This window comes from Prionailurus viverrinus, chromosome B3 (genome assembly GCF_022837055.1).
Source record: "Prionailurus viverrinus isolate Anna chromosome B3, UM_Priviv_1.0, whole genome shotgun sequence".
Taxonomy (NCBI): Eukaryota; Metazoa; Chordata; class Mammalia; order Carnivora; family Felidae; genus Prionailurus; species Prionailurus viverrinus.
In genome coordinates, this window is record NC_062566.1 from 31,423,833 (window position 1) to 31,451,803 (window position 27,971).

At 44.6% G+C, this 27,971-nt stretch overlaps 3 protein-coding genes across 3 annotated transcripts; 2 read left to right on the forward strand and 1 right to left on the reverse strand.

Moving 5' to 3' along the window:
* Nucleotides 1–4,729: 4,729 nt before the first annotated feature.
* On the reverse strand, nucleotides 4,730–7,438 carry RPLP1 (ribosomal protein lateral stalk subunit P1). Its single transcript, XM_047861809.1, has 4 exons — nucleotides 7,231–7,438; nucleotides 6,467–6,541; nucleotides 5,320–5,437; nucleotides 4,730–4,848 (listed from the first exon to the last, which is right to left on the reverse strand). The coding sequence occupies exons 1-4, from the start codon at nucleotides 7,300–7,302 to the stop codon at nucleotides 4,769–4,771; spliced, it is 345 nt and encodes a 114-aa protein (XP_047717765.1). The 5' UTR covers nucleotides 7,303–7,438; the 3' UTR covers nucleotides 4,730–4,768.
* A 7,014-nt stretch (nucleotides 7,439–14,452) lies between these two features.
* Nucleotides 14,453–18,221, forward strand: LOC125167539 (uncharacterized). Its single transcript, XM_047861789.1, has 2 exons — nucleotides 14,453–16,712; nucleotides 18,094–18,221. The coding sequence occupies exons 1-2, from the start codon at nucleotides 15,725–15,727 to the stop codon at nucleotides 18,159–18,161; spliced, it is 1,056 nt and encodes a 351-aa protein (XP_047717745.1). The 5' UTR covers nucleotides 14,453–15,724; the 3' UTR covers nucleotides 18,162–18,221.
* Nucleotides 18,222–18,783: 562 nt separating this feature from the next.
* On the forward strand, nucleotides 18,784–20,862 carry LOC125168031 (uncharacterized). Its single transcript, XM_047863009.1, has one exon. It carries the CDS (start codon nucleotides 18,784–18,786, stop codon nucleotides 20,860–20,862), a length of 2,079 nt encoding a protein of 692 aa, XP_047718965.1.
* The last annotated feature ends 7,109 nt before the right edge of the window (nucleotides 20,863–27,971 follow it).

Sequence of the window (27,971 nt, forward strand, 5' to 3'; positions counted from 1 at the left end):
AGACCTGGTTGAGGGTCTCGGCCTTCAGAAGGTTCCCACCTTAGGGCCTGAATACCCTCACCTGTACCTGGTAACCTGGAAGGTTCGCCCAAGTGGGAATTGAATGAATGAATGAATGAATGAATGAATGAATGAAACTTGCGATGGGGGGCAGGCCTGGTTTTGTGCCCTTGCACGGCCTGCTGCATTGGAAAGAGCATCTGCTGGCCCAGAGCCTTGGATTCCAGCTCTGGCTGTCCCATTCGCTGCCGCTGAGCAAGTTCCTCCCACCCTCTGGGCCCCGATTTCCTCCCGTGTAAATGGAAAGGGTGGGACAGTGTGATGAATGCATATTGAACACCAATGATGAGCCAGACGTTGTGATAAGTATGGGGGGTACAGGTGAGCCACAGCCCTGCTCCCCAAGCTTACTGTATGGGGGAGGATGATACTGAACAACCTGTCATAAACGCGTAATTACACATCTACTATTAAGAGACCGTAAGACAGAGAACTTTCAGAAGAGGGTTTTATACAGCCTGGGTGGGCTTCCTAAGGCTTGAAAGAATTAACTGGGGTAGGTAGTCCCTGGCGCGGGCGAGAGCGGGGAATAGCAAATACAAAGATATAGAAGGTGCAACACACACTTTTTCCCCCTTTTAATTGGATGTGATAATAACCCTCAAAGTATACAAGCCAGAGGAGTGGAAGCTTTAGTGAGTTAAATTGAGTAGAAGTTGGAAGGTTCTTTGGAAGCCCATAACTATTTTGAGCAATCTTGTGAAGATAAGGGATGGCCCCTGACCCTGTGTCCTCACAGGAATGTTCCGGAAGGTTGTTGAATCAGACCTGAACAGTCCAGGTTTCATGGTGCTGTGTAGAATCTGTGCTTTGACTTTGAGAGACATCGGGCTGCTTCAGAAGAACGAAAACAACAACAACGCTCTCTTGAAAGCGGCCCACGTCTACCTCAAGCTGAATTATCCAGGCTGGTTTGCACAGATAAGAACATGGAGAGGTGGCTTGTACAGTGACAGAAGAAAAAAAAAAAAAATCAAGGGCTCATCACCGTACCTTATAAAAGCACATGTGTGGAGGGGACACTGTGTCGCAGCAGAAGAAATACCGGAGACCACTGAGGTGGTGAGCCTGGCCTTGCCTTAACCTTAGCTGCGCGAACCTGGCAGGCACTCAAACTCTCTGAGCCAACAGTCTGATAGATGAACAGGGCGAATGAAGTTCTCCTGATGAGGTCAAGGTCAGAATGGGAACACAGGTGAAAGTTATTTCTAAACTACAAAGCTCAACCCAACCAAACCAGGAACCGCCTGGCTCGCGTTGTTCCCTCAGAATTTTACTGTAGATCCTCCTTCAAATTATGGGGAGAGAGGATTTGGCAGCTTTTATTTGCATTTGTAGCGATATACCAAGTTGTTCTGTTGCATACGTATTTTGAATTCTTTCATTTTAATTAGAGCGTTTCTCTTTTCCAAAAGGTGGTTTTAGAATTTCATGTGTGGTTCTCTCATCATTTTTAGAAGAAAGAAGAAAAAACAAAACAAAACAAAACAGGGTAAAACAGTTGACAGGAGGTTTGGATTTTTTTTTTTTTTATGCCATTGTGTAACACATCCAGTGACAATATGGATTTTTGTAAAAACTGTTGTTCTTAGATGGTTTGTCGGGAAGCAAGTCTGTTCCTAAAATTCTCTTACCCCTAATCCTGGCCCCCTTGCTAATCCCAGCCATGGACCTGGGTGTGCTTTCAGTGGTCACAGGAGAGATGTGAACAAAACCTGAGAAACAATGGAGCTTTTTTTTTTTTTTTTTAACATTTGTTTATTTTTGAGACAGAGAGAGATAGAGCATGAATGGGGGAGGGTCAGAGAGAGGGAGACACAGAATCTGAAACAGGCTCCAGGCTCCGAGCCATCAGCCCAGAGCCTGACGCGGGGCTCAAACTCACGGACCGCGAAATCACGACCTGAGCCGAAGTCCGCCGCTTAACCGACTGAGTCACCCAGGCGCCCCAACCATGGAGCTTTTTATTTTTATTTTTATTTTTTTTTAACGTTTATTTATTTTTGGGACAGAGAGAGACAGAGCATGAACGGGGGAGGGGCAGAGAGAGAGGGAGACACAGAATCGGAAACAGGCTCCAGGCTCCGAGCCATCAGCCCAGAGCCCGACGCGGGGCTCGAACTCCCGGACCGCGAGATCGTGACCTGGCTGAAGTCGGACGCTTAACCGACTGCGCCACCCAGGCGCCCCCCATGGAGCTTTTTAAACAAAGTAGCGAGTATGCTTGGTGAACAATCAGAAGTGGGAAACCAGTTATGAGAAACCCAAGCTGCTGCCTGATTGCAAAGGACTGGCAGGAGGGGGTTTGAAGAGCGCAAGGCTTAGGCTTGCTGGACCTGGGGATTCTGAGACCCAGGGTTGCCAGCTGTGTTCTTTGTACCTTATGCGGAAGGGAAATAGTGTCAGCATACGAGAGCAAGCATTGATGGGCACGTTCCCTTACTCTGTTCATTCCCCAATATAAACTAGAGACTGTTCCCATTTTGCCAAGAAGAAATTCAGGGTCAGGAGAACTAAAAGGGGAGTGGAATTGGGCCGACTTTTTAATTCAATATCAAGTGAATAAAAAGATAGCATTTCTACAGGGCTATGTGAGTCTCCTAGCTTGATCATCTTTGGGAAAGCTTTTAGCTCTATTTAGATTTTTACTACCTTAAAAGATTTCTTTTCAAAAGCTGGGCCCACCCATGAGGCCATGTTAACACTTGAGTCTTGGGGTGCCTGGGTGGCTCAGTCGGTTAGGCGTCCAGCTCTTGGTTTTGGCTCAGGCCGAGTCAGGCTCTGTGCTGACTGTGGAGTCTGCTTGGGATTCTCTGTCTCTCTCTCTCAAATAAATAAACGTTAAAAAAAAAAAAACAACAACACTTGAGTATTACTATAGTGAACATTTGTGATTGTACTGTTTGGTTCAGATAACCGAACTTGATGTTTATAATATCACGATTTACCACTTTTCTGTTCTAGGTGCTGTTTTCCTTTATCTTCTTAAGTGTTCTCTTTAACCCATTGGAAATATTTCCTTGGCTACATGAAGTGTTGGTATTCCCTCCTGACACCTGAGTGCTCACCAAAGGCAAGGAATTCCTATTCTCTCAGAACTCTCCAGAACCCAGTGAAGTAGACACTATCATTACAGATGAGGAAACTGATGCAGGAGGGGAGAAAGGAGTGACAGCCTGGGGAGAGATGCAAAGAGTAGGCTTTGCAGTCGGGGCCTGGTTTGAATCCTTCCACCCACTTACTCGTCTTTACCTCCCGCTAACCTCTGGCTTCCACTTGACCCATCTGTGACTTGGGGCTTTCCCTTGGGATTGTCGTGCAGAATGCCATGACGTGATGTGCCTGAGATCAGTGCGGCCTTGGCTGTTGGCTGACAGATGAGGCTAGGGGGGAGAACTAGGCACCGAACGTAGATGTCGATCAGTTTTCATTTAAGCTCTATGCCCAAGGTGGGGTTTGAACTCATGACCCCCAAAACAAGAGTTGCACGCTCCACCTGAGCTGGCAGGAGCCCCACCGTCATTTTTATGACTTATTCCTCACTGGTCTGCAAATGACTCATTTCTAATACATGAAAACTCGCAAAAGTTGAATGACATCTATGTGCTACTGTTCTGACGGTCCTAAAGTGAGCGTCCCTGCCTGATCTCTTGTAGATGTCCCAGCTTTTATTTTGGACCTTTAGGAAAAGGGTGGGGTGTTATACGCAGTTTGCTGGGATTTGTTTTCAACCCAACCTCATACCATTAAGGATTTCTCTATATCCATAGTTCATTTTCAAAGCTAACTTAGGATCATTTATTTTCTAGTTGATGGACCTTTTGAAGGAATGTTGCCATTTTAAAGTACTGCTTTGATTCCCATTGCGTATTTTCTCACAGGTAATACCTGGAAGCGGAGTTGTGGGTTGTAGGTGGTGTTTTACAAGGCACACCAGCCATTTACCCCACACATGGTCTCATAGGATGGAGTGAGGACAGTCAGGGATTGAAGTCCAGCTTTTCATCAACTCCTGATCTCATCAGGTGTTAAATGGAGACAAAAAAGGGCCACGATGTTCCATGTGCCTGGCACTTAACAGATGCTCTGAAGACAAAATCAGGTCTCATAAACCCAAGTCTTCGGGTCCCCTGGTATTTTGAAGTGAACCAGTCTCCACACCAGTGTTCAGCCACCCTTGGAGGTCCCCCAAACCTGTTAGTCAAACACTGGTTTGAATTTTGGTTTTAGCCTCTTTGTGTAAATACGTGGGGACTCAAACCTGAATTCTTCCCACTCCTTCAGTACTACTGAACTAAACCCAAAGTTTTAATAGTACTCTGGCTCAGCACAGCACAAATATTTGTAGCCAGGAATATATTTGGGATTTTCAAGAGGTCTTGATTACACCATCAGTGACTCTTCTTCCCATCAAGGGGACAAACCCTGTAATCATGAACTAACACATGTGGCCCCGACAAGGCATCTGCTCTGATCTTGTCTTCTCCCACCTCCCCACACAGTTCTCGGTGCAACAATACTAGATGCATTTTTGGTACAGCATCCAGCTTGTGTGCTATTTCCCACCACGAGATGCTAGCAGGGGTAAACACCCAGCTGGTGTCATACCAGAAGGCTGATCATCCTGACAAAGCACATCCCCAAACAACTGGCAGAACCAACAGCAACAAAGAGTTCAGCTTTTTATTGAACAGATTGCAGAAGAGATTTAGTCAAAAAGACCAAAGCCCATGTCATCATCAGACTCCTCTGATTCTTCTTTCTTTGCTTCCACTTTCTTCTCCTCAGCTAAAAAACAAAAACAGTCGATCACACACCTCAATATTTTACACTCCAAAGACCCCCAGGCCCTTCAGCTTACATGGTCAAAAATACCCTAGACTTCCTCCCAACTATTCCCCTGGGTTTAGGATTTCTATACATCATCGACTCTCAGCAAACTAAAAAGTATTATAGGTGGGGCACCTGGGTGACTCAGTTGTGGTTGAGCCTCTGACTTCAGCTCAGGTCATGATCTTGTGGTTTGTGAGTTCGAGCCCCACATTGGGCTCTGTGCTGACAACTCAGAGCCTGGAGCCTGCTTCAGATTCTGTGTCTCCCTCCCTCTGTGCCTCCCCTCCCACTCATGTTCTGTCTCTCTCTCTCTCAAAAATATAAACATTAAAAAAAAATTTTTTTTAAGTATTGTAGGCAAGATAGCTCTTCATCTCCATACTCCTCCCTCCCATGCCCCCCCCCCCCAAAAAAAACGTTTTCTACCTGGGGCAGCAGTGGTGGAAGGAGCAGGACCGCCTGCTGGTGCAGCACCGGCTGCTGGAGCGGGTCCACCAGCTCCTACATTGCAGATGAGGCTCCCGATGTTGACGTTGGCCAGGGCCTGTAACACAGTACACATACAGGTGACACTCAGTTCTGTCCTTTTGTTATAGTACCTACCCCACAAAAGGTACCCCACTTCAACTTACAGCAATAATTTCCCAACACTATATTGCTCTTCCTTTCTCCTTTGCTGCAGTCTGACAGTGACCTTTTGTCTGCCACTGAGATTCCCTTAGACTTACTTTAGATAGGGCCACGCATATTAAAAATTAGTCACAAAAAAATGACTCAAGCTTTGAATGTTACAATTGCAATGCGGTACCTTAAGTAGCAAGATAGAATAACTGAATCCCTTCAATAGATGAGCAAACTGGTCCCAAAATGCTGGCTTAAGTTGTTGGCAAAAAACGCAAGCTTCCTTAAACACTCAAACCAGGATTCTTTCCATAGTTGCAGGTCTCCTCTCAACGCTGATTTCAATTTTTCAGACTGCTAGTCCAGGGACTTTATTAAAGAGTACCTTTCTTAAAAGCCTAATGCTTTCAATCCTTCAAAACTCTTTGGAGGACATAACCTGAAGAGATAGAAGCTAATAGCCTCTTGCCAGAGATTAAGTAACATATACAACGGAAGGTAGCCAGTGCCAAGTTCCTGGGGATAGGAATCCTGTCTTCATCAGTCTTTTTATATCCTAACAAACAGTAAATGGTCAATGAAAGGCCACCAGGCCCAATTTCCACAAAACCAGATCACGCTGGAAGGATTTGCTTGAAGCAGTGTGGGTGGTATTATCTCCTGAGTGACCCTTTTAAGCAGTCATCTGGCTGGTATCTCGCGTAGTTTTTGGTCATGGTTTCAGAACAGAAGGAAAGAGAAACCAGACTGAGATCAAGAAAGAAAAGGCAGGACAAACTTTAATTAGACACTAGATGTGGAACTATGAAGAAGTTGTCACTTCAAAAAGATCCAGTGGAATACGGCATCTTCCAGCATTTTTCATGTCCTATGAATACGTGAGTTGTGGAAGGTAATCAGTTCACCTTCCACAAGTCTGCTTCTCGAAGTCACTTTGAGGCCATCACCTTACCTTTGCAAACAAGCCCGGCCAGAAAGGCTCAACATTTACACCCGCTGCTTTAATGAGGGCGTTGATCTTATCCTCCTAAAAAAAGTAAAACAGAAAAATCCATCAGGAAGTGTAACTTTCCTAAATGTCTCCAAAACACTGCGATTGAAAGTAAATCACCCAAAACGTGCGTACAAAACCGTGCGTAACCACTTTAAATATTCCATCCATATTTTTCATGTATGCTTATCTAAACCCATCATGTCTAACACAAGTCTTACACTCTTAAGATTATCACGAGCAAAAGAAATGCATCCTGCTCCCGTGTGCCAGGCACCTGGCTGCCATTTCACAGGCCGGGACCTGCCTAAGTCACGCAGCTATTTTAAGTTACGAGTCAGGCCGCGGGGTGGAGCAAGCTTATGTGCTGGCCCAACAAGGCCTACTAAGAGGACCGCAGGAATTCAAGGCCATCCCACCAAACAGGGATAAAGTGCCCTCGGTGCGGGTGAGGATGCCCCCACGCCGAGAAAGCTTCGCTAAAGAAAGCTTCCCAAGGCCGGAGCGCGCAGCCCAAGTGAAATCCAGTCCCTCGGGGGCCAGCACGTGGCCAAGGTCCCCGGCGGCCGGGCACGCGGGCCCGCCCGCTACCGAGCGTCCGCCCCGCCGCCGGGGTGCTGACGGCCGCGGCTCCGGCCGGAAGGGCCTGGCAGGGACGCCTGGCACGTAGAGGGGAAAAGGCTGCCCGCAAGCACACCCCGCCGCCGGCCCAGGCCCGCACTCACCGTGACCGTCACCTCGTCGTCGTGCAGGATGAGGGCCGAGTAGATGCAGGCGAGCTCCGAGACGGAGGCCATGATGCGGGCAAGTGCTGAGCGGACGCTGCCGAGCGCGGTGCTAGTCGCCGGGTGAAGTGAGAGGCTCACCCCAACGCGGCCTTAGCTTCCTCGGAAGAACCGAGCACCTTAGCGGCAGCTGAGGAAAGGGAGTCCCGCGCCTGCGCACAGTATCTTATACTGGTCACGCGGCCCAATCGGCGCCCGCGCCTGGCGGAAGAGGCGGAGCGAGAAGCTCCTGCGATGACCACCAGGGCGCCTGCGCACAAAGCGTGACTGGCTTGTTAGCGAGTTCAAAAAGTTGGTGGTTCCGCGCTTGTAGTGGCGTCTTCTCTTGGTTCAGCTGAAACGCAGGGCTCATGAACAGTAAAAATATTTTTAGGAAAAAGTTATCTAGGTAAATGGACGTCACTCCCACGTACTGTATCCCATGTAACAGTATTTAGGCATTTAATGACGTTGGCAGCCTCCCCCAGCTGGCTGTGACCACTTGGAGCGCAGGAGCTAAATTTCAGCCCGGAGGGCTCGCTTGCTTAGCGCAGCGTCTCGGATAAAATAAGTGATTTAAGAGGAAGAGAGAAGCTTGTTCGGAGAGCAGTAGCATTTGAGCGCCTATATCCCAGGGATTGAGCCACACTCTGCAAGGATTCATTTAATCCCGACACAGCCTAAGAGGTAAGCAACTCTTATTTTAAGTACAGAAGATCTTTTAAGAATTTAGGGAAACTTTCCACTTCAATTTCTTTTTCTTTCTCTTGTTTTCTTTTCTTTTCTTTCTTTTTTTTTTTTTTTTTTTTTTTTTTTTTTTTTTTTTTATAACTCAGGCATCCTGTGTTAGGGTGGAAATTGTCTAAAACTTGCCCTTAAAATGTTCAAGACATCTTGATGCACCTGCTGCCTGTGTGGGTGCTGAATTGCCATCGTGTATCTTTTGAAGCTTAATAAAATTGGTATTGGATTCTATATTTAGTTTAAAAAAATTTTTGAGGTATAATTGACATAACATTTTTATTTCAGGTGTATACCATAATTGATATTTGTATATGTTGCAAGATGATAACAGGAAGTCTAGTTAATAGTTAACATCCGTCACCATACACAGTTACCACTTTTAAGGTCTACTCTTAGCAACTTTTAAGGAGGAAATAATATATTAATAACGATAGTCACCACGTTGTACATTACATCTAGTGACTTACAACTGAAGGTTTGTAACTTTTGACCCCTTTCACCCATTCCATCCCTCCCTCTGGCAACCATCAATCTGTTCTCTGGATATAGGAGTTTGGTTTGTTTATTTTTGTTTGTTGTGGGATCCCCCATATAAGTGAGATCATACAGTAGTCTTCCTCTGACTTATTTTACACAGTATAATGCCCTCAAGGCCCACCCATTTGCCTCAGATGACAAGATGTTATACTTTTTTACAGGTGAGTAATATTCCTCTGTGGGTGACATTTACTTTATCCGTTCACTTTGGTTGTTTCCGTGTCTTGGCTATTGTAAATAATGCTGCTATGAACACGGGGATGAATATATCTTTTGGAATTAGTGTTTTTGTTGTCTTCTGATAAATACCCAAGAGTGGAATTGCTGGATCCTATGGTAGTAATACTTTTAATCCGGGGGGGGGGGGGGGGACCTCTATGCTGTTTTCCAAGGTGCTTGCACCAATTTATAGTCCCACCGATTGTGCACAGATGTTCCCTTTTCTTCACATCCTTATGACGACGTAGTATTCTTGTCTTCTTGATGATAGCCATTCTAACAGGTGTGAGGCGATATCTTACTGTGGTTTTAATTTGCATTTCCCCGATGATTGGTATTGTTGAGTATCTTTTCATGTGCTTTTTTGGCCATCGCATGCCTCTGAAAAATGTCTATTCAGATCTTTTGCCTATTTTTAATGGGATTTTTCTTTATACGGAGTTGTATGAGTTCAGTGTTTATTTGTTTTTGAGAAAGAGAGAACCAGAGTACAAGCGGGGCAGGGGCAGAGAGAGAGGGAGACACAGCATCCGAAGCAGGCTCCAGGCTCTGAGCTGTCAGCACAGAGCCCGACGCAGGGCTAGAACTCACCACGAGATCATGACTTGAGCTGAAGTTGGACGCTTAACCGACCGAGCCATCCAGGCATCACTATAAATTTTTCTCCTATTCAGTAGGTTGCCTTTTCAGTTTGTTGATGATTTCCTTTGCTGTGCAGAAGTTTTTAGTATGATGTAGTCCCACTTGTTTACTTTAGCTTTTTTGTCTTGGCTTTTGGAGTCAGATGCAAAAAAATCATTGCCAAGATCAGTGTCGGGTAGTTTACTGCCTATGTTTTCTTCTAGGAGTTTTATGTTGCAGGCAAGTCTTTAACCCATTTTGAATTAATTTTTGTGTAAAGTTTAAGCTAGTGGTCCATTTTCATTCTTTTGCATGTGGCTGACCAGTTTTCCCAACACCATTCATTAAGGAGACTGTCCTTTCCTGAGTGTATATTCTTTTGTCATAAATTAATTGAGCATATATGAATGGCTTTATTTCTGTACCATTGATCTGTGTGCCTGTTTTAATGTCAACGTCTGTTTGGTAACTGTAGATTTATGGTTTGAAATCAGGGAGCATGAAGTCTCCAGCTTTATTCTTTCTCAAGATTGCTTTGACGATTCAGGGTCTGTTGTAGTTCCATACGAATTTGGGGATTGTTTTATCTCTGTGAAAAATGCCATTGGAATTTCAATGGAGATTGCTTTGAATCTATAGATTGCTTTGAGTAGTATGCACATTTTGATAATATGAATTTAACAGTTTAACAATTCTTCTGATTCATGACCACAAAATATCCTTCTTTTCTTTTTTTATTTTGAGAGAGAGAGAGAGAGAGAGAGACAGACTGACCCAAGCAGACTCCATGCTCAGCAGGGAGCCTGATGGGCTCGATCCATGACCCTGGGACCATGACCCAAGCTGAAATCAAGAATCAGGCACTCAATCTACTGAGCCACCCAAGTGCCCCCAAAATATCTATTTATTTGTGCCATCTTTCATTTCTTTTCGTCAGGATCTTAACTTCTTTATTTTTGATATTTTTTAAATTTTCGATATTTTGAATTGTCTAAAACGTGTACATACTGTTTTACTACATGATATGAAACCTAAATGTAATTCCTCCTATCAAAAATGATTATCTTTACATTTTCCATCAACTATTTCCCTCTCGGAATTCACGTAGTTTCCTAGAAAGGTGGTGTAGTCAGTGTCATTATTTCATAATCATCCCTGACCAAACATCTCCATTGGAATCCCCCAGTTTAGGGGGCACCTGGGTGGCTCACTTAAGCGTGCAACTTCGGCTCAGATCATGATTTCGCGGTTCCTGAATTCGAGCCCCATGTTGGGTTCAGTGCTGACAGCTCAGAGCCTGGAGCTTGCTTTGGATTCTGTGTCTCCCTCCCTCACTCTCAGCCCTTCCCTGCTTGTGATGTCTCTCTCTCTCAAAAATAAATATTAAAAAAAATTTTTTTAAAGGGAATCCCTCAGTTTAGGGACCCACTTGGATCACTCTTAGTCACAAATATGAACATATCTTAATATCCCAAACTTTTAAAAGAGCTTAAAAAATATCAAGCTTTCTGAAAATAAAAGTTATTATGAGTTTTCATCCAAATCTGAGAAGCACTTATAGTGGAATTTGGGTGGAAAAGGAATACATTTTAAAGCTATTGAAAAATTCAAACAAAAAAGAAAAATTCAAACCTTTCCAAAGTCAGAATGGATCAGTCCAAAACACAGTCACACCCCACCCCTCCACCCCATCTCCAGTGTACTTCAAAAAAAAACAAAAACAAAACTAATCTGGTAAATATGACACATCAACACAAAGTAAAACAAAATGTCACTCTGTTGAACTATATTAATTAGAAGTCTTTTAAATCAATATTTTGTATCCCCTAATTGTTTTATAATTGTGGCAGCAAAACCTGAATGTTAGAGTATAAAAAAGGTAAATTATAAGTTCTTCTCACTTGTAAATGTAAACACAAAAATCCAAAATAAAATGTGAATGTCAATTATGTCAGTAAAGCTGGAAAAAAATTAAGGATTAATGAACTGAGTGCAGTACTGTGTATGAAAATATGGTATATCGTGACTAAACAGGATAGCTCCACATAAAATCTATTAAAAATAATTCATTAACGAGTTAAAGAGGAAGATCTATATGAAATTCTTATAGATTCAAAAAAACCACTTGATAAAATTAAGTAACTATTCACGTTGACTCTTAGAAAATTGGAAGAGAAGGTAACTTCCTTAGCCTGATAAGGTATCTACTAAAAATCTATGGCAAACATCATACTTTTTTTTTGCTTTTCTTTTCCTTTGAGAGACTGAGAGAGAGAGCACAAGTGGGGGAGGAGCAGAGAGTGGGAGACAGAGGATCTGAAGCGGGCTCTGTGCTGACAGCAGAGAGCCTGACGCAGGGCTCAAACTCCTAAACTGTGAGATCGTGACCTGAGCTGAAGTCGGATGCTCTACCAACGAGCACCAAGATGCCCCACAAACATCATACCTAATGGTGAAACTTTAAAACCTACTCTTTAAAATCAGGCACAAATAAGGATATCTCCTTTCTCTACTTCTGCTTCAATTACTATTTTAGAGTTTAGCTATCTCCATAAGACAAGAAAGGAAAAGGTTATTAAATTGGAGAGTTACAAACTCTCTTTTTTCATAGGTAATATGATTATTTATCCATTTATTTATCCATAGGCAAAACAACGTAATAAGTAGTTCAGTAAGGTAGCTAGATTCAAGATTAATACACAAAAGATAGCAGCATTTCTGTGATCTGCCAAAGTCAATTACAAAATGTAGTATTAAAAAAATACACCTTATGCAACAGCAACAAAAATCATTTTGTTTCTAGGAGTAAATCTAATAAGATATGCATGACCATTATTTAAAATTTTCTTAAGTTTATTTATTTATTTTGAGAGAGACCGAGTGTGAGTGGGGAAGAGCAGAGAGAGAGGGAGAGGGGGAGAGAGAGAGAGAGAGAGAGAGAGAGAGAGAGAGAGAATCCCAACTAGGCTCTGCACCCTCAGCACAGAGCCCAGTGCTGAGCTCAGTCTCACCAACCATGAGATCGTGACCTGAGCCAAAGTCAAGGGTCGGATGCCCACTGACTGAGCCACTCAGGCGCCCCTTAAAAATTACAAAACTTTATGGAACATCAAAGGCAACCTAAATGGAGTGATATACCATATTCACAGATGGAAAGATTTTAAAATGGGTAATTCTCTCCAAATTGTATAATTTCAATCAATATTCCATTAGGGGTTTTGGTGAAATTTGACAAGTTGACCTTAAATTTTCATGGAAGGATCAAGGACCAATAATAATGAAGACAGGTTTCTAAAATATAACAGGCTTTACTTACCTGTAAATTCCATGCAGGACACAGACTTTGGTTTGCCACTGCATTTCTTTTTTTTTTTTTAATTTTTTTTTTCAACGTTTATTTATTTTGGGGACAGCGAGAGACAGAGCATGAACGGGGGAGGGGCAGAGAGAGAGGGAGACACAGAATCGGAAGCAGGCTCCAGGCTCTGAGCCATCAGCCCAGAGCCTGACGCGGGGCTCGAACTCCCGGACCGCGAGATCGTGACCTGGCTGAAGTCGGACGCTTAACCGACTGCGCCACCCAGGCGCCCCTACCACTGCATTTCTTATGCCTAAAACAGTGTCTGGCACATAGGAGACACTCCAATAAATACATGCTGGATGAATTAAGACTGTGTTACTGACATAACAAATAGAGAAATAGACCAATATAACAGAGAATCCAAAAATCCACTCTCATACGTATGGGACCTTGGTAAGTCAGAGGTACGGCTTTATAGATAGGGAGGGGGTGGACAGAGGGAAGAGTACCTTTTCTAAAAACATAGTACTGGGACAATTGGTTTTCTATCCACACGGAAATGGGGAAACAATGTTTTTAATTTTGTCCTTATCATACATAATATGAAAAGGAAAAGTCTAAAATTTTAGAGGAAAATGGGAGTTTATTATTATTAAGTGTATATGAAAGGTTTCTTAAGGCACAGAACATAAAGGAAAAGGGGCGCCTGGGTGGCGCAGTCGGTTAAGCGTCCGACTTCAGCCAGGTCACCATCTCGCGGTCCATGAGTTCGAGCACCGCGTCACGCTCTGGGCTGATGGGTCAGAGCCTGTAGCCTGTTTCCGATTCTGTGTCTCCCTCTCTCTCTGCCCCTCCCCCGTTCATGCTGTGTCTCTCTCTGTCCCAAAAATAAATAAACGTTGGAAAAACAAATTTAAAAAAAAAAAAAAGAACATAAAGGAAAAGATTCATATATTTGATTACATTAAAATTGAAAACTATAAGCCAGAGAAACCATAACCAAACGTCTGAAAAACTATCTGAAAGGAACAATAAGTCCAAATAACTGCCCTGCCTTAGTTTAAAGCTAAAAGTTGTCTTTTCTGCTTATTATAGATCTTTGATAAGAAATACAATTGCTGAGAAGTCTGTTTTGTTTGCTGTTTGCTACGAGCATTGTAAAACCTTTCCTGAATGTAACCCGCTGTGTAATAGAATGGATTGCAAACCTACCTAAATGTAATCTGATATGTGATGGAATGAGTGATTGTACATAAACTAACCGGCATTTCTCGCTTCTGTAAACCTGCTTGCTTAGCACATTCCTCACCTACCCTACCCCCTTTCCCCTTCCCCCTTTCTCCTCCCGCCACAAGTAATGGACAAAGCCTTCCCGCCAAAGGACAAAGGACGCCCAATCAGAGAACAACAAATGTCCTTACTTTAAATTCAACCAATCAGGCCCCTCATAATTTGAAACCTCCCAACCCTGATCGTGGCCTCTTGCGTCACCGGCGACGGGTGCGCGGGGGACCAGGTTCGAACCTGCAATAAACGACCCTTGCTGCTTGGCTTTGACTTACGACTCTGGTGGACTTTTGTGGGAGGTTTTGGAACTTCGGGCATTACATTTGGAGGTTCCACCGAGATCTCCCCCGAGCCCACCAGACTTCTGGTCAACGGGTCGTATCTGATTCCGATCGGTAAGTAAGCCGGCTCTAAAGTTCTTCCTTTTCTCTCTGATCTGTGTTTCTTCTCTGGAGAACCGGTTCTGTCTGGAAGCTGGTGTGACCCTGGCGGACGCGCTATAGGGCACCCAGCCGGTGTCAGTTGGAGACGTCCACTGACTGGATCTGGGGACCTTCTTGGTCCATCTGGGGGCCTTCTTGGCCCATCTAGGGACCTTCTTGGTCCATCGGGGGACCTTCTTGGTCCATCAGGGGCCTTTTTGGCCCATCAGGATTCTTTTCTGTGGGCTGCTTGCGCCCAACGCGCCTGCGAACTAAATACTTTCATTTTCTCTATGAACTTCCAGAGTGCTAAGAAATATCTCTAGGCGTCTAAAAGAAAAAAAACCATCTAGGAATGCCAATTGTTACCCGTATTTTGATGTGATGTGTGTGATGTGTGTCTGTGTGTCTGTCTGTTAAAACGACTGGAATGATTGTTAGGAGTCAGGGGCTCGCGCCTGACTTCCCCTATGTGTAGTCCCACGGCATAAGCTACGGGATTCGAGTGGGCTCTAACCCGACTTCCGCGGTGATCCTCATACGGCTTAAGGCGGTCAAAATTTATTTTGATCCAAGCAGGGGGTTTATACCTGCCCGCCCATGCTAAGAGGCACCTAAGTTCCCGCGAGGGACGCGGACGGGCGAGTACGCGAGTGCGTCTAGGTCAGTCTAAATGTATTGTCATCCCTGGTCCCTTGTAATCATCATTATCCTAATCACAATTTTCTCCGTGGGACTAGCCGAAACGGCACCAGAGAACTGGAACTGTTGTGAACGATTCTTGTTGGTGCTTACTTTTCTTTTCTGGGTCGGATGCTTTATTGGAATCAGATGTTTTCTCCGCTAATCTAAATTAATTATCCCATCTTTTATTTCTCCTTCCTCAGCCTCCTCCTGTTAGTCCAGCGATATCACCCTTCCCCCACCCCACCGCACTCCCACGGGCGCCCGGTCCTCTGCGCACCCGCCCGGCTCTCCCCGGGCCAGGCCCCAGCGCGGCGCCCCTCCAACTCCATCCCCGCCAGCGAGGGCGGAAGGGGAGGGGTGGTCACCGAAGGCAAAGTGCGGGCAGGGAGCGCGCCTGTACTTCCCGGGCTCAGCGGAACCCGCCCACGCGGTCAGGCACGCCCCGGCCCCAGCCCCGCGGCCTTCTCTCCAGCCGCCGCCAGCACGCCCGGCTTCCCAGGGCCTCAGGGCCGAAAGGCCAAGCGCGAAGAGAACGAGGGGTAGAGGCGACGGGCCTCGGACGGGGAAGGGGGCGACGGCGAAGAGCGCGGGCTCCTCGGCTCTCACCACCCACACCCACACTTCACGAATTCATAACATGGGCCAAACGCAGAGCACCCCTCTCTTCCTCCTCCTCGCCAACTTTAAAGATGTAAGAGCTAGAGGACATAACTTAAGCCTAAACATTCAGAGAAAGAAGTTAATTACTTATTGCCGCTCTGAATGGCCCACCTTCGGAGTCAATTGGCCTACAGAGGGGACTTTTTGCCTCCCTATAATCCTTAAGGTAAAATCAAAAATCTTCCTCCCAGGGAAAGATGGCCACCCAGACCAAATACCCTACATCCTAGTCTGGCAAGATCTAGTAGAAAATCCACCTCCTTGGATGGCCGCTTTCATAACCGCTAGGCCATGTACCATTCTTACAGCTAAACCCGTTAATCCCCCCAAGCCACTGACTCCGACTGCCCCCTCTATCCTCCCCGACAGCCAAGACTTACTTTCCCTTGACCCTCCCCTTTACCAGGTTCCCCCTCTTATTCCGCAAGCTGCCCCTCTCCCTGCCGCGCCGGCAGAGCCTCCCGTAGCTCAACCCATAGGAGGACTAGAAGATAGGGAAGCTCAACCCGCGCCTAGTGGGGGCGAAATCCAAGGGCCAGCTGGACGTACCCGTAGGCGAGCCCCACATGAGTCAGGGCTCCACCTTCCTGACTCCACCATAGCTCTACCCTTACGAGAAATAGGGCCTCCCGACGATACAGGGAACCCCCGACTTCAATACTGGCCCTTCTCTACCAGTGATCTATATAACTGGAAAACCCAAAATGCCCGATTTTCCGACAATCCCAAAGACTTGATAAGTCTCTTAGACAGTGTAATGTTTACCCACCAACCCACCTGGGATGATTGTCAGCAGCTCCTCCGAATCCTGTTTACCACCGAGGAGCGAGAAAGAATTCAGGTGGAAGCAAGAAAATTGGTTCCTGGAGACGATGGCCAACCCACTGCTAACCTTGATCTCATTAATGCAGCTTTTCCCTTGACCCGACCCCCACAGGATGGCTGGGACTACAACACGGCAGAAGGTAGGGGATGGCTGCGCATTTATCGCCAGACTCTAATGGCGGGTCTCCGGGCTGCTGCACGCAAGCCCACTAATTTGGCTAAGGTATATGCAGTAATGCAAGGTAAGACAGAAAGCCCTGCTGCTTATTTAGAAAGATTAATGGAAACCTTCAGACAGTATACCCCCATGGACCCCGAGGCCCCCGAAAATCAGGCCGCCGTTGTAATGGCCTTTGTAAATCAGGCAGCTGCTGATATTAAAAAGAAACTTCAGAAGTTAGACAACTTAGAAGGTAAACAGATTCAGGACTTACTCCGCATTGCCCAGCGTGTCTATAATAATAGAGAGACTCCAGAGGACAGGCAACTTAAAGCCACCAAGGAAATGACCAAAGTCCTGGCCGCTGTTGTCCAAAAGCCTCCAGACAAACAAAAGCCCCTAGATAAAGACCAATGTGCATACTGTAAAGAAAAAGGTCACTGGGCCTGAGACTGTCAGAAAAAGTCACGGCCTGACCATAAGCCATGGCAACCGAAGACTACGCCCATCCTCTTCACCCAAGATTCAGAATAGGGGAGACGGGGTTCGGATCCCCTCCCCGAACCCAGGGTAACATTACAGGTGGAGGGGAACCCAGTTCAATTTCTAGTGGACACAGGAGCACAACATTCGGTCTTGATTAAGCCCCATGGGAAAGTTTCTGAAAAATCTTCCTGGGTCCAAGGGGCTACCGGAATAAAAAAGTATTCCTGGACTACCCAGAGGACTGTGAACCTAGGAAATGGGGAGGTCACCCATTCCTTCCTAGTCATCCCTGACAGCCCATGCCCCTTATTAGGAAGAGACTTACTCACTAAAATGGGGGCCCAGATTCATTTTACGCCAGGGGACCCCCAAGTGACTGGACCTCACAACCAACCCATTACCATACTTACTCTAAAACTAGAAGACGAATATCGACTCCATCAGGGGCCACCCTCGCAAAGTCAAAACATAGAGCCCTGGCTCCAGCAGTTTCCAGAAGCATGGGCTGAAACCGGAGGTATGGGGTTGGCTAAGCATCGCCCAGCTCTATTCATAGAGCTGAAACCAGGGGCAGATCCAGTTCGGGTCCGACAATACCCGATGTCAATAGAGGCTAGACATGGCATCACGCCACATATCCGTCGCCTCCTAGACTTAGGCATCTTGCGTCCCTGCCATTCGGCTTGGAACACCCCCCTGTTGCCTGTACGAAAACCTAACAGTACGGACTACCGTCCAGTACGAGATTTGAGAGAAGTTAACCGCCGAGTTATGGACATACACCCAACAGTACCCAACCCCTATACCCTCCTAAGTGCCCTCAGCCCAGAAAGACAATGGTATACTGTCCTTGATTTAAAAGATGCTTTTTTCAGCCTGCCTCTGGCCCCCAAAAGCCAAGAGCTCTTCGCCTTCGAGTGGTCCGACCCTGAGAGAGGCATAAATGGGCAACTCACCTGGACCCGGCTCCCCCAAGGATTTAAAAACTCACCCACCTTGTTTGATGAGGCACTTCACGAGGATCTGGGTGAGCACCGGAATCAAAACCCGGAAGTGACTCTCTTGCAGTACGTTGACGATCTTTTAATCGCCGCTGAGACTGCTGAAGCTTGCTTGCAAGGCACCAAAAATCTCCTCCGTACACTTGGTGCCCTGGGGTACCGGGCTTCAGCAAAGAAAGCCCAAATTTGCAAATCCAAGGTAACCTACTTGGGGTATCTGTTAAGAGAAGGCCAACGATGGCTCACTGATGCACGGAAGGAAACCGTCTTCCGCATCCCCCGACCCACAACGCGAAGGCAGGTAAGAGAATTCCTGGGATCGGCCGGGTTCTGCCGCTTGTGGATACCTTGGTTCGCCGAGATGGCTAAGCCTCTTTACATGGTCACCCGAGAACAGGTGCCCTTTGAATGGACAGAGGAAACTGAGCAGGCGTTCCAGCAAATTAAGCTCGCCCTGTTGTCGGCACCAGCTTTAGGGCTCCCCGATGTCTCCAAACCATTTCATCTCTTCGTAGATGAAAATAAAGGGGTAGCCAAAGCAGTACTGATGCAACTCCTTGGCCCATGCCCGTTGCCTACCTTTCAAAAAGACTAGACCCAGTAGCAGCTGGCTGGCCTCCCTGCCTCCGTATGATCGCTGCTACAGCTTTAATGGTAAAGGATGCTGATAAGTTAACTATGGGACAAGAGCTACATGTTACAACCCCTCATGCCATCGAGGGAGTCCTCAAACAACCCCCTGACCGATGGATAAGTAATGCCCAACTGGTTCACTACCAGGGACTATTATTAAATCCCCTCAGAATCATTTATGCTCCCCCCCGAACACTAAACCCTGCCTCCCTATTACCAGACCCGGACTTGGATACCCCCCTCCATGACTGCGCTGAGATATTGGCACAGGTTCATGGAGTTCGGGAAGATTTACAGGATCACCCGCTACCAGACGCCGAAGTTACCTGGTTCACTGACAGCAGCAGCTTTGTACATCAGGGTCAAAGGTATGCGGGGGCAGCAGTCACAACTGAAACTGAGACTGTTTGGGCTGAGTCTTTGCCAGCTGACACCTCTGCCCAACGGGCTGAACTTGTGGCCTTAACCAAGGCACTGACTTTGGGAAAAGGCAAGAGACTAAACGTGTATACCGATAGCAGATATGCTTTTGCTACGGCCCACATACATGGAGCTATATACAGAGAGAGGGGACTGTTAACTGCAGAGGGGAAAACTATCAAAAACAAAGAAGAAATATTGGCTCTTTTAAAGGCACTCTGGCTGCCTAAACGACTAGCCATCATACATTGTCCAGGCCACCAAAAACCGGTCACACCGGTGGCCAGAGGAAATAATTTGGCTGACCAGGTGGCCCGAAAGGTGGCCTTACAGGTGGACTGTGCTTTAATGACCACCTTACCAGACCCCGGCTCAGCCAGTTTGCCAGAAAGCCCCACCTACACTGAAGAAGACCTAAATTGGATCCAAAGGTTGCCCATGACCCGCTATCATAATGGGTGGTGGAGAGCAGGAGACTGGAGCATAATCCTCCCAGAGGAAATGGGGAATAAAGTTTTGACTAAAATACACCGGGCCACCCACCTGGGCACCAAGAAGATGCGAGACTTGATAAGGCATGCTAAAATCACCATCAAGAACTCAGGGCCAAAGATTGAACAAATAGTTGCCAACTGTAAGACTTGTCAACTGACAAACGTGACCAACCATGGAAGAAATCCCGGCTCCAGGACTCGCGGAACCAGGCCAGGAGCTTGTTGGGAAATAGACTTCACCGAGGTAAAGCCTGGTAAATATGGATACAAATACTTGCTAGTGTTTGTAGATACTTTTTCAGGATGGACGGAAGCTTTCCCCACCAAACGAGAGACTGCACAGGTAGTGGCAAAGAAAATATTAGAAGACATCATGCCCAGGTATGGATTCCCTACCCTAATAGGATCAGATAATGGGCCAGCATTTGTTTCGAAGGTAATACAGGGAGTAGCACAGTTCATTGGGGCTGATTGGAAATTACATTGCGCATATAGACCCCAAAGTTCAGGACAAGTAGAAAGAATGAATAGAACCCTAAAAGAGACCCTGACCAAATTGACCATGGAGACTGGCGCTAACTGGGTAGTCTTACTCCCCTACGCTCTGTTCAGAGTGCGAAACTCCCCTTACACGATGGGATTGACCCCCTTTGAGATCATGTATGGAATCGCCCCACCCATAATTCCCAACCTACAGTCTAATGTGTTAACTGAGTTTGATGATCATAAACTTCTTATTTCCCTAAGAGAACGCCAGCGCGCCCATCAAGTAGTGTGGCCAAGACTGAAGGCTATCTATGAAAGCAGACCCCCTCCTGAGCCACACCACTATCGACCTGGAGACTGGGTATATGTAAAAAGGCATAAGCAGGAGACCCTCCAACCACGGTGGAAAGGACCCTATGTTGTAATCCTGACTACACCCACCGCCCTCAAGGTCGACGGGATTGCTACTTGGATCCACTACACTCACGTCCGACCTGCCGATCCCTCCACAACCCGAGACGACTTCATGCCAGAGGCCAACGCTGCATGGACAGTCGATCCGAGTAAGACCCACCCTTTAAAATTAACTCTGCGCCGGAAAAATGCATAGATTGACATTCATCGCATCCGTGCTCTCCCTCTCTAGGTTAATAAGCATAACAGCCAACCCGCATACACCTTATACCCTGACCTGGGAAATTACTAACCTAGAGGATCATGAGGTCTATAATACCACCACAAAAACGGATATTCCTCTAAACACCTGGTGGCCAGACCTATATTTTAATTTAGAAAAAATTAGCCCACTAGAAGAAATGGAAGGGGGAAAATGGAGGAAAATTCAGAGAAGGGTATCGATGAGTAGAAACGGGTTCTATGCATGCCCTGGATTTAGAACAGGAACATTAAGAAAAACCTGTGGGGGAATTGAGTCTCTCTTCTGTAAGGCTTGGAGTTGCGTCACCACCAACGATGGAGAATGGAAATGGAAAACAAAACCCCAACTTATCGAGATGGCTTATGTTAATCCATGTACCCGCATTAGATATAATGAAAACTGCAATCTTATCCGCATAAAATTTACAGAGGAAGGAAAGAAAGATAGTCGGTGGGTCTCAGGACTCTCATGGGGACTCTACCTGCACCAACGTCCCCTCTTTGGGACACTTATCCAAATAAAATTAAAAATCTCCCCCATGTCACGAGTTGTGGGACCAAACCAGGTATTAGGATCCCCAACTAAAAAAATACATTAAACCCCTAGCCCCTCCTAGTACTCCATCTCCCCCACCGCCGCCTAATAACGCCAGAACTAGCCAAAGCTCCTGGCAAGAGATGAATCAGAAAGACCCCTTATGGGAAATGATCAATAAAACATATGAGGCGCTAAATCGTACACAGCCCGATAAAACAACAGCTTGTTGGCTATGTTATTCTGCTAAGCCCCCGTTTTACGAAGCAGTAGCGATATCAGGCAATTATAGCACGGCCGATAACTCAAACACTTGTGGATGGGGGCAAAGAAAACAAGGCCTTACATTACCAGTGCTATCAGGAAACGGAACGTGTATTGGAACAGTACCAACAGGGCATGACCACCTATGCAGGGATTTCAAAAAAATATCCGATGCCTCACAAAACTGGATCATCCCCCCGAATAATTCATGGTGGCTTTGCTCACGCACAGGTTTAACTCCCTGCATCTACAAAAACATGCTCAACCAGTCAGAATTCTGTGTAATGGTAGTAGTCTTCCCAAAAATTATATACCACACAACTGAGTATGTAGATCAGATGTGGATGGCACCAAAGAGAGTGACCAAGAGAGAACTCATTACTGCTGGGGCTCTAACTATAGCCACCCTGTTCGGACTCGGGGCCATCGGAACAGGGACAGGGATCTCAGCATTAACAATACAAAACAAAGGATTTAGTATACTTAGAGAAGCAATTGACAAAGACATAGAAAGAATAGACACTGCCATTACCTCACTTGAGAAGTCCCTAACTTCCCTCTCAGAAGTAGTTTTACAAAACAGGAGAGGATTAGACCTGCTGTTCCTACAGCAAGGTGGTCTCTGTGCGGCACTAGGTGAAGAGTGTTGTTTCTATGCTGACCACACAGGAGTAGTAAGAGATTCCATGGCAAAGGTCCGAGAGGGACTAGCCAAACGGAAAAAAGAAAGAGAACAAGAAGCAGGATGGTTTGAATCCTGGTTCAACACATCCCCCTGGTTAACTACCCTGCTCTCCGCCTTACTAGGGCCTCTGGCCATTCTACTTCTCGCCCTCACATTTGGCCCCTGCATCCTAAACAAAATCATTAATTTCGTCCAAGACAGGTTCAATACTATACAATTAATGGTCTTACGTACCCAGTTCCAACCGCTTGAGACATTACAAACAGAAAACTGAAGACCCAAGATTGGCTCTTTAGATACAAGAAAAAGGGGGGAATGAAAGGAACAAGAAGTCCAAATAACTGCCCTGCCTTAGTTTAAAGCTAAAAGTTGTCTTTTCTGCTTATTATAGATCTTTGATAAGAAATACAATTGCTGAGAAGTCTGTTTTGTTTGCTGTTTGCTACGAGCATTGTAAAACCTTTCCTGAATGTAACCCGCTGTGTAATAGAATGGATTGCAAACCTACCTAAATGTAATCTGATATGTGATAAAATGAGTGATTGCACATAAACTAACTGGCATTTCTCGCTTCTGTAAACCTGCTTGCTTAGCTCATTCCTCACCTACCCTACCCCCTTCCCCCTTCCCCCTTTCTCCTCCCGCCACAAGTAATGGACAAAGCCTTCCCGCCAAAGGACAAGGGACGCCCAATCAGAGAACAAATGTCCTTACTTTAAATTCAACTAATCAGGCCCCTCATAATTTGAAACCTCCCCTGTGCTATTTGTCTCTGTCTATAAAAGCGTTGTACCGGGGCGCCTGGGTGGCGCAGTCGGTTAAGCGACCGACTTCAGCCAGGTCACGATCTCGCGGTCCGGGAGTTCGAGCCCCGTGTCAGGCTCTGGGCTGATGGCTCAGAGCCTGGAGCCTGTTTCCGATTCTGTGTCTCCCTCTCTCTCTGCCCCTCCCCCGTTCATGCTCTGTCTCTCTCTGTTCATGCTCTGTCTCTCTCTGTCCCAAAAATAAATAAACGTTGAAAAAAAAAAAATTAAAAAAAAAAAAAAAAAAAGCGTTGTACCAACCCTGATCGTGGCCTCTTGCGTCACCAGCGACGAGTGCGCGGGGGACCAGGTTCGAACCTGCAATAAACGACCCTTGCTGCTTGGCTTTGACTTACGACTCTGGTGGACTTTTGTGGGAGGTTTCGGAACTTCGGGCATTACATATCATACTTAAGAGCCTGAGGGAACACAATGACTAAATGTGATACGGTTTCCTAGATGGGATCCTGGGAAAGACAAAAGTCATTAGACAAAAACTAAAGAATTCTAAATAAAATATGGACTTTAGTTAATAACAGTATATCAGTATTGGTTTACTAATTGTAACAAATATATTGATATGTTAAAAGTAGGAGAAACTGGCCTGAGGTATATGGAACTCTCTATGCTCAAAATATTTTGATAAAACTGAAATAATCCTAAAAATTAATTTTATTTTTATTTTTTTAAATTTACATCCAAATTAGTTAGCATATAGTGCAACAATGATTTCAGGAGTAGATTCCTTAGTGCCCTTACGCATTTAGCCCATCCCCCCCTCCCACAACCCCTCCAGCAACCCTCAGTTTGTTCTCCATATTTATGAGTCTCTTTTGTTTTGTCCTCCTCCCTGTTTTTATATTATTTTTGTTTCCCTTCCCTTAGGTTCATCTGTTTTGTCTCTTAAGGTCCTGATATGAGTGAAGTCATATATTTGTCTTTCTCTAATTTTGCTTAGCATGATACCCTCTAGTTCCATCCATGTAGTTGCAAATGGCAAGATTTCATTCTTTTTGATTGCCGAGGAATACTCCATTGTGTATATATACACCACATCTTCTTTGTCCATTCATCCATCAATGGACATTTGGGCTCTTTCCATACATTGGCTATTGTCAATAATGCTGCTATAAACATGGGGGTGCACGTGTCCCTTCGAAACAGTACGCCTGTATCCCGTGGATAAATGCCTAGTAGTGCAATTGCTGGGTTGTAGGGTAGTTCTATTTTTAGTTTTTTGAGGAACCTCCGTACCGTTTTCCAGAGTGGCTGCACCAGCTTGCATTCCCAAAAATTAACTTTATTTTTAAAAACACCTTGATGAGGTCCCAGTAGTTTATTTTTGCTTTTGTTTCCCTTGACTTTGGAGACATGACTGTTTAGAAGTTGCTGCGGCTGAGGTTAAAGAGGTTGCTGCCTGTTTTCTCCTCTAGGATTTTGATGGTTTCTTGCCTCACGTTAGGTCTTTTATCTATTTTGAATTTATTTTTGTGTATGGTGTAAGAGAGTTGTCCAGTTTCATCATATTGCATGTCGCTGTCCAGTTTTCCTAGCACCATTTGCTGAAGAGATTGTCTTTTTTCCATTAGATATTCTTCCCTGCTTTGTTGAAGATAAGTTGGCCACATATTTGTGGGTCCATTTCTGTGTTCTCTATTCTGTTCCATTGATCTGTGTGTCTGTTTTTGTGACAGTACCACACTGTCTTGATGACTACAGCTTTGTAATACAGCTTGAAGTTCAGATTTATAATGCCTCCAGCTTTGGTTTTGTTTTGCAACATTACTTTGGCTAATCGGGGTCTTTTCTGGTTCCATACAAGTTTTAGAATTGTTTGTTCTAGCGCTCTGAAAAATGCTGGTGTTATTTTGAGATGGGTTGCACTGAATGTGTAGATTGTTTTGGGTAGTATACACATTTTAACAATATTCTTACAGTCCATGAACATGGAATGCTTTTTCATGTCTTTGTGTCCTCTTCAGTTTCTTTCATAAGCATTCGATAGTTTTCAGTGTACCGATTTTTTTTTTTTTACCTCTTTGGTTAGGTTTAGTCCTGGGTATCTTAAGGTTTTTGTTACAGTTGTAAATGGGACTGATTCCTTGATTTCTCTTTCTGCTGCTTCATTATTGATGCATAGAAATGCAACAGATTTCTGTGTGTTGATTTTATATACTGTGACTTTGCTGAATTGATTTGAAGGGGCACATGCATCCCAATGTTTACAGTAGCACTATCAAGAATAGCCAGATTACGGAAAGAGCCTAAATGTCCATCAACTGATGAATGGATAAAGAAGATATGGTATATAGAAGATACACACACACACACACACACACACACACACACACACAGTGGAATATTACTTGGCGATCAAAAAGAATGAAATCTTGCCATATGCAACAACATGGATGGAACTAGAATGTATTATGCTAAGTGAAATAAGTCAAACAGAGAAAAACAAATATTGTATGATTTTAGTCATATGTGGAATTTAAGGAACAAAACAGAAGAACATAGGGTAAGGGAAGAAGGAAAAGATAAAAACAGAGGGAGGCAAACCACAAGAGACTCTTAACTATAGAGAAAAAACTGAGGGTTGCTGGAAGGAAGGTGGGGGATGGATGGGCTAAATGGATGATGGGCATTAAGGAGGGCCCTTATGAGGAGCACTGGTTGTTGTACATAAGTGATGAATCACTAAATTATATTCCCGAAACCAATACTACACTATATGGTAACTAATTTGAATTCAAATAAAAATAAACTCACCATAACCAAAATGGAAAAAATGTCAGATTAGGAGACGATAACGAGGCCCAAAGTACCCAAAGGCTGTATTTAAAGTCATAGAAATCAGTAAGAAAGTACAAAACTTTCCTGTTTTGCAAAGCATCAAAAATTATCAACTAAGGGGTACCTGGCTTAGTTGGTAGAGCATGCAACTCTTGATCTTGGGGTCCTGAGTTCAGACTCCACAATGGGCATAGAACTTCAAACAAAATAAAATTTTCATCTAAAAGTATCTAGGGCTAAGGAATTTTTATTTAAACTTTAAAGATGAGACACAGTCATTAACAAACTGGTTAAGCGCTTTGATGCCAGGCTCAGGCTTGGGTTTAAATATGATCTCCACCATTTATGCTGTTGGGGTCCTTGAGCAAGTCATTAATCCTCTCGATCTGTTTCTTCACCTGTACAATATCGATAACACCTGGTCAGGATGTCAGCTACTGAGCACCCAGTTAACCAGTTAGTCTTCATAAAGGTTAAGGAGAGCAAGACATCAGTTGCCCATACGTTTCCCTTTATTATGTGTAGTTGTGGATTCAACATCATACTTTTACTTTAAACAAATGCTACTATCCCTCATCCCCCTATCGTAGTACAAACATCCTGTTAAGATGTATTTTCAAAAGACTAAGCGGGGGGGGGCACCTGAGTGACTCAGTCGGTTAAGCGTCCACTCTTGGTTTCAGCTCAGGTCATGATTGCAGGGTTCATGAGTTGGAGCCCTGCCTCAGGCTCTGCGCTTGGCAGCATGGAGCCTGCTTGGGATTCTCTCTCTCTCAAAATAAATAAATAAACATTAAAAAAAAAAAAAAAAGGCTAAGCAGTATGCCAATGTAAAAAAATAAAAATAACAAATGGAAAGGTTAAATCCAGTAACATCTACTGAAATACGATTAAACTTTAGTGCTCTGGAGCATTCTAGAAACACAGCTATGACATTGCTCACCACTATTAGTGACAAATAAGTGGGTTTTGTGGGTTAATGTTACATTTTCACTATTAATTAAAAAATAGATTAAACTAGCATTGTGGTAAAAAAAAAAAAAATCAACCTCCAAAGAAATCCTAATTTAATCAGGGAAAAATGTATGTTTGCCTAGGTAAGAATGTCGATTTCACCATGTTTTTCAGTATTACTTTTTCTAATTTATGTTGTCTCCAAGCCATGTTTTTTAGTTAAGTGTCTAGAAGAGCATATTTAATACGTGGATATTACAGTTGTCACACAAAAAAGACATTATCAATTTAATGTCAAATTACTTTACATTTTCTACTGCTGTTTCATTTTTACAATTCCAAGAATTCTGTTCATTTTTTTTCTATTGAAATGTATTTGACGTATAATATTATGTAAACTTAGAGCGTGTAACACCATGTGTATAATTTGATGCATTTGTATATTGGAATATGATTACCATTATGGCAATAATTAGTATCTCTGTCATATTACATAATTATCCTTTCTTTATAGTACTTAGAATAATTAAACTCTAGTGTCTTAGGGTGTCTGATGTTTGTAATACAATATTATTGTCTGTAGTCAGTGTACTGTGTGTTAGATCCCTAGGACTTATTTACTACAATGTCTTAAGTGTGTACCCTTCAGAGCGTCTGTCTTGTGTCCCCAACCCCATCCGTTGATAGCCACCATTTTATTCTCTATTTTTATAAGTTTGGCTTTTTAAAATTCCACGTATAAGTGGTATACAGTATTTGCCTTCGGCTTGCCTCACTTACTATAATGTGTTCAAGGTCCATCCATGTGACAAATGGTGGGATGTCCTCCTTTCTCGTGGCTAATACTCCAGCGTGTGTCTGTATACCCCACATTTTTTAATCCATTCCTCTACTGAAGGGCACCTCAGTTGTGTCCATATCTTGGCTGTTGTAAATAGTGCTGCAGCGAACATAGGGGTGCAGATATCTTTTCAAGTTAGCGTTTGATTTTCTTCAGGTAAATACATAGAAGTCTGAATCCTACG

Bases quoted from the DNA above. Each gene is read 5' to 3' on its own strand.
- RPLP1 (XM_047861809.1), bottom strand. From the start codon at position 7,302: ATGGCCTCCGTCTCGGAGCTCGCCTGCATCTACTCGGCCCTCATCCTG. The intron at 5,438-6,466 runs GTAAGGTGATGG...ACTGTGTTACAG, and splicing joins GGCCGGGCTTGTTTGCAAAG to GCCCTGGCCAACGTCAACAT. The intron at 4,849-5,319 runs GTAGAAAACGTT...TTTGTTTTTTAG, and splicing joins TTCCACCACTGCTGCCCCAG to CTGAGGAGAAGAAAGTGGAA.
- LOC125167539 (XM_047861789.1), top strand. From the start codon at position 15,725: ATGGGCCAAACGCAGAGCACCCCTCTCTTCCTCCTCCTCGCCAACTTT. The intron at 16,713-18,093 runs GTAGGGGATGGC...TGCTTTTTTCAG, and splicing joins GGACTACAACACGGCAGAAG to CCTGCCTCTGGCCCCCAAAA.
- LOC125168031 (XM_047863009.1), top strand. From the start codon at position 18,784: ATGCCCGTTGCCTACCTTTCAAAAAGACTAGACCCAGTAGCAGCTGGC.